The following is a 6650-nucleotide window of genomic DNA, read 5'->3' as shown; positions in this document are numbered from 1 at the left end:
ACTAAAAATTGTCCGATGAGCAAAGATCAGAAAGCAAAATGTGTGAACTGCCAGGGTAATCACCCGGCAAGCTATAGAGGCTGCCCAGTTGCCAAAAAATTCCAAGAGTTCAGAAGCAAAAATACATCTGCTAGAGACAAATCCAGAAACATAGTAAATACCGATCTAACTGCTGAAAACAATACTAAGAATGAACCGCCTAAAAAAGCTGTTCAAAGTAAAAGCGATGAAAATAAAGCCTATTCTCAGATTCTAAAAAATGTGCGGAAGAATGAAGAGACTTCCATAAAAGAAATGCTACACCTCATTCTTCAAAGAATTAATAAACAGGATTTGAATATCAAACAGTTAAGCGAAAAAGTCGCTCTTAAAAAACAATGATGGACAGAACACTTAAAATCGCTACATGGAATGCAAACGGTCTTTTACAACACTTATCCGAATTAAAAATCTTTTTAGATCTAGAACATATAGATATTTGCTTGGTGTCCGAAACTCACTTTTCCATAGGGCAAAGTCTAGATAATGTAATAGAAAACTATTCATGTTACCACGCTCCACATCCAGCTGACAAGGCAAGAGGTGGATCGGCGATTCTTATAAAAGAAAGCTTAAAACATTATGAAGAAACCAAGCTTGCTAATGAAAATATGCAAGTAACAACTATTAGTATTGGTATGAAAAAGAAAGAGTTTAAGATAGCAGCTATATACTGCCCACCAAGACGCTCCCCGACAGAAGATGACTATACAGATCTATTAAATCTTCTTGGGCATAACTTTCTTGTTGGTGAAGACTTCAATGCGAAACACACTCATTGGGGTTCAAGACTTATATCAACAAAAGGCAAAAGACTTTTCCAAGCAGGCCGTAAATACAATTGCGAATTCTATTCCTCCAGGTCGCCTACTTACTGGCCTTCCGATACAAACAAAATACCAGACCTTATTGACTTTTTCGTAGCTAAAGGAATCAAACGAAATCACATTAGTGTCGAAAGTAATTATGACTTGTCATTGTCATATAGGTTCGACACCCCTGCCTAAACCTACATTATATAAACATACTTATAATCATACATTTGTATTATGTTATCTTTTATGACAACTCAATAAAAGTACACTTCAGTCTTCACTTAATCATTGACCACTTGACATGGTGTCAGAAGTGGCTTAAACTTTTATATTAATAGAAAAGTTTATATTAAGTTCCGCATCAATTGTTAATACGAAAAAAAAAAAAAAAAAATCGGTAACAATAAATAAATTAAAAATAAATATATTAAGAATGCCTCCTAAAGATGATCCACAATCTGAAACTCTGAGTGCAGCTAATTACGTGAAGCCACCAAAGCCACTCCAAATAACCGGTGGAAACCTTTCATCGGCATGGAAAAATTGGATCCAGCTTTATAAATGGATCGAGATAGCTGCACAACTAAACAAAAAACCAGAGGAAATCCAAGTGGCAACATTTATGTCATGTATAGGAGCAGATGCAGCAAACATCTATAATTCTTTTTCCTTCACAGAAGCCGAGACTGATAAAGTATCTTCTATAATTAATAAGTTTAACGAGTATTTTTCTCCTAGGGTAAGCTTAACATTTGAAAGGTACACCTTTAATACTCTAACTCAACGCGAAGGAGAAAGTTTCGAAGAATTCTTAACAAAAATTAAAAATCAATCAAAAAAATGTGCATTTGAAAATCTTGAAGACTCATTATTGCGGGACAAAATAGTAACGGGTATAAGAAATGATAGTCTGCGTGAAAAATTATTAGCAGAAGATGACATCAAACTAGATCAGGCTATAAAGGTATGCAGAGCAAGCGAGATAGCTTCCCAGCAATTGCGCGATTTACATAAGCCCGAAACAGCAGCAGTTGATGCAATAAAAAAATATAACCCACATTATTACAAAAAATCACCAAAAGCCAAATCTTCATTCACCTACACATGCAGAAATTGTGGGACAGAGCATGAAAAAAATAAATGCCCAGCATACAAACAAAAATGCCAACACTGTAAAAGAACTGGCCATTTTACCGATCTATGCTTTCAGCGAAGAAAAAAATTCGATAAGAAGAAAAAAGTATACACCCTACAAGAAGGCACACAACCTGTTAACGAAAGTGACAATACTAGTGACGATTCAAGCGGTTTGTTCGTTCTAGCTCTCACAAAATCAGAAACAAATAAGGATGAGACAAAAAATTGGTACGAAGAAATAAAAATCGAGGAAAAAACAATCAAAGTTAATCTCGACACCGCCGCGCAGTGCAACGTGCTTCCAGTCAGTCTGATAAAGAAATCAAATTTACAAAAAATAAAACCAACAAAACAAAAGATTATAGCTTTCGGTGGAACAGAAATCGACGTGCGCGGTGAACTAAGCCTAGATTGTGTTGTGCGCAATAAAAATCGAAAAATAAAGTTCTTGATTGTGAAAGATTTTCCAGATTTTGAGCCAATATTAGGCAAAGATGACTGTGAAAAGTGTTCTCTAGTGCTGCGTGTGCAAGAAATAAACTTGGATAACGAGATTTTCCAAGGACTTGGAAAGGTCAAAGATTTTGTCTATGATATTGACCTAATCGACAATCCAAAGTTTGAACATTATGCGCCAAGAAAAATTCCTCATTCCATTCGAGATGATGTCAAAAAAGAAATTGACAATATGCTCAGACTCGGTGTTCTAATCAAAACGGACGGATTTCCCCCTGCAGTTTCACCGATGGTAGTGGTAAGAAAGAAGGACAAAATTAGGGTATGTATCGATCCCACAGACGTTAATAAAAATATACGTAGGCGTTATCATCCTTTACTAACCATTGAACAAATAACTGCAAATATTAAAGGATCTAAGTTCTTTACACTATTAGATTGTACGAGGGGCTTTTGGCAAATCGAGGTATCAAAGAGAACACAGCAATACCTCACGATGTCAACTCCTTGGGGACTATTTTCATTTACACGAATACCGTTTGGACTTGCGTGCGCACCAGAAGTCTACCAGAGCTACATGCAAACAATTCTCGAAGGATGCCAAAACACTGATGTCGCTATTGATGACATATTGATCCATGCGAAAACTCAAGAGGAACTGCAGCAACTCACAGGTAAAGTCATCAAAGTACTTTCTAATGCTGGCCTAAAACTCAATAGGGATAAATGCGTTTTTGACACTACTAAAATAAAATATCTTGGCCATATACTAACGTCAACAGGTGTTCGTGCTGATCCTGAAAAAACGATCGCCATAGAGCAACTAAAGGTACCGACAAATAAAACTGAACTCCAAAGAATTCTAGGTATGGCTACATATCTTTCGAAATTCATCACAAATTTATCTGAAATCACCCATCCGTTACGAGAACTTCTAAAAAAGGAAGTTTCATGGTTCTGGTCTTAAAATCAACAAGAGTCATTTGAAGCTTTCAAAAAATCATTTTCTTCAACTCCATTGCTGCGATATTACGATTCCAACCTTGACGTGAAGCTGCAAGTGGACGCTAGCCAACACAGCCTTGGAGCAGCCCTCCTTCAAAACGATCAACCGATAGCCTACGCTTCCCGAGCGCTAACGAGCACTCAAAAAGGCTATGCTCAGATTGAAAAGGAGGCCACAGCGATACGTTTTGCTTGCGAAAAGTTCCACGAGTATGTATACGGACAAAATCTTACCATCGAGACCGACCATAAGCCGTTGGAAACGATCTTCAAAAAACCACTGTGCTCAGCTTCACCACGGCTTCAAAAAATACTCCTTTATGTGCTTCCGTACGCACCAAAAGTAATTTACCGAAAAGGGACCGAGATAAAACTTGCCGATACACTCAGCAGAAACTGCAACAATGAAATTAATAAAACGCCAGACGACAACATACAAATACATGCTTTAACAGAACTTACCTTAATTACAAAAGAAAAATTAAAATTAGAAATATCAAACGACAATGAACTTCTACTTATTAAAAAATTTATGTTACAGGGTTGGCCGGAAAAAATCACCGACCTACCACCCCTGATAAGAAATTATTGGAATTTCCGGGAAGAGTTAACCTATGAAGACGAAATCATTTACAAAGCTGCTATAATTGTTATTCCTAAAACACTCCAACTTGAAACCCTCACACTAATTCACAAAGGCCATTTCGGAATACAAAGATGTCTACATCGTGCACGAGCAACAGTTTTTTGGTTGGGAATGCACAGCGACATCAAAAATTTTGTAGAGCGGTGCAGCATGTGTCAATCCTACCAGCCATCTAAACCCAAGGAACCACTAATTATAAAAACCATTCCCACTCTCCCATGGGAAATAGTAGCAATCGATATTTTTCATTTCCATAATAATGAATTTTTATTAATTGCAGATAGCTACTCCGGTTTTTTCGACTACACAGAACTCAAACAAACAACATCAACTGAGGTTATTAAGGCTCTGAAGGTCTGTTTTGCAACCCATGGCATCCCATCGGTCCTGGAATCAGACACCGGGCCACAATTCGCTTCAAGAGAATTCGCTAACTTTGCTAAAGATTGGGACATCCAACACCAAACATCAAGTCCCTACTATCCCCGATCCAACGGACTGGCCGAACGATACGTGCAGACAGCGAAGTCAATGCTAAAAAAATGCTTCAAAGACCAATCAGATCCTTATATTGCGCTCCTGAATTATCGAAATTCACCACGAAATGAGGTTCTGCAATCACCAAACCAACGACTCATGAGCAGACTCACAAGAACAACTTTACCAGTTTCCCCTGAACTACTTAAGCCAAAGATTATACCGGACGTACACGAAAACATCACCAAAATGCGACAAAACTACAAATCAAACTACGACAACAGCGCAACTCCATCAAAACTCTTTCACGCTGGAGATAGGGTACGTATCCAACGAAACCATCGAGATTGGATAACTGGAGTCGTCGAAGAGTTACCAAAACATGGACCAAGGTCGCTTGTAATACGAACAGATGATGGCAAACTTCTACGACGAAACACAATCCACATTCAGCCTACTAAATCGATCATCCAGGCACCAAAGTCAGTAACAGCAAATATACCACCTTCAAATTCAGACTCTTTGAAACACACCAACAACCGTAGCAAAATACCAAACACGCCAGATCCGACTACATCAACACAAATAAACAAATCACCAGATTCAACCAATTCCCCAGCTAAGACGACAAGATACGGACGTGTCTTAAGACAACCCGATCGCTACACATCTACAAGCTCTAAATAATTTTTATTACAAAGCATTTCATAACATTATTAATTTACTTTTTTTGAATTTCCTTAACTATAAAATCACTTACTAATGTTTATATCATATTGAATTTAAATAGTTTTGCTGAATTAAATATTAACTTTAAATTCTATAAAAGGGAAGATGTCATATAGGTTCGACACCCCTGCCTAAACCTACATTATATAAACATACTTATAATCATACATTTGTATTATGTTATCTTTTATGACAACTCAATAAAAGTACACTTCAGTCTTCACTTAATCATTGACCACTTGACAGTCATCAGATCATACTCCAGTGATTCTAACACTAAGTGAATCGGAAGTAATAGAAAAAAGTAATCCAAAGCTTGTAAATAAGAAAACAAACTGGAGTGATTTTAGAGAAAGGCTTTTAAGTTTTATAAATTTAAGATCTCCCATGGATACAATCGAGCAAATTGACCATGAAGTGGAACAATTTATTGCTGATGTGCAACAGGCCGCTGAAGAAAGTACTCCAACATTTTCTAATAGAAGACAAAATGAAATAAAATATCCTTTAGAGATAAGAGAGTTGATAATAGAGAAAAGAAGAGCTCGAAGAAAATGGCAAAATACTAGATTTCCAGATGATAAAACAACGTTTAACCGTATAAGCAACAATCTTAAAAAACAAATTTATAAATTCAAAAATGATTCACTCAGTACATTCCTAAAGAATTTAACGACTGATGCTTCAACCGATTTTTCGCTATGGAAAGCAGCCAAGCGCCTGAAAAGACCGCAGTTACTAAACTCTCCCTTGAAATCTCAAGATGGGAAATGGATCGGTAACCCAAAAGAAAAAGCTAACCTTTTCGCGGAGCATCTTGCGAATGTTTTTAAGCCATACCCAACAAACGCGGCTGTAAATAGCTTACAGCTTGTTGATAAGATAGATGAAAGTGAAATACCAGTTGTAAGATTAAAAGAAATAAAAAGTATGTGTTTACATCAACTATCAAATAAAAAATCACCAGGTTACGATCTTATTACTGCTCAGGTTATGAAAGAAATGCCTTTGAAAGCCTTCATAAAACTCCAATATATAATAAATGCATGCCTTAAGCAACGGTATGTCCCACACCATTGGAAAATTGCTGAAGTTATTGTCATACCCAAGCAAGGTAAGCCACCTACAGAAGTGACGTCTTACAGACCAATATCGCTTATACCAATTATGGCAAAAGTTTTTGAAAAATTGCTTCTGAAGAGACTTAGCAAAATTATAGAAGAAAGAAGGTTAATCCCAAATCATCAGTTTGGCTTTAGAAATAAACATTCCACGATAGACCAAGTTCATAGAATAACGGATGTAATAGAAAAAGCATTAGAAGAAAAACAAGTCTGTTCAGCTAT

At 36.7% G+C, this 6650-nt stretch overlaps 1 protein-coding gene across 1 annotated transcript; it reads left to right on the top strand.

Annotated features, from left to right (window-relative positions):
• Nucleotides 1–1236: 1236 nt before the first annotated feature.
• Nucleotides 1237–5532, top strand: LOC129907130 (uncharacterized). Its single transcript, XM_055983201.1, has 2 exons — nucleotides 1237–3121; nucleotides 4379–5532. Exons 1-2 carry the CDS (start codon nucleotides 1288–1290, stop codon nucleotides 5260–5262), a joined length of 2718 nt encoding a protein of 905 aa, XP_055839176.1. The 5' UTR covers nucleotides 1237–1287; the 3' UTR covers nucleotides 5263–5532.
• The last annotated feature ends 1118 nt before the right edge of the window (nucleotides 5533–6650 follow it).

The sequence above is a fragment of the Episyrphus balteatus genome, chromosome 1, assembly GCF_945859705.1.
Source record: "Episyrphus balteatus chromosome 1, idEpiBalt1.1, whole genome shotgun sequence".
NCBI classification, from domain to species: Eukaryota; Metazoa; Arthropoda; class Insecta; order Diptera; family Syrphidae; genus Episyrphus; species Episyrphus balteatus.
The sequence above is the reverse complement of the archived record's forward strand: the minus strand, read 5'-3'. Positions and strand labels throughout refer to the sequence as shown.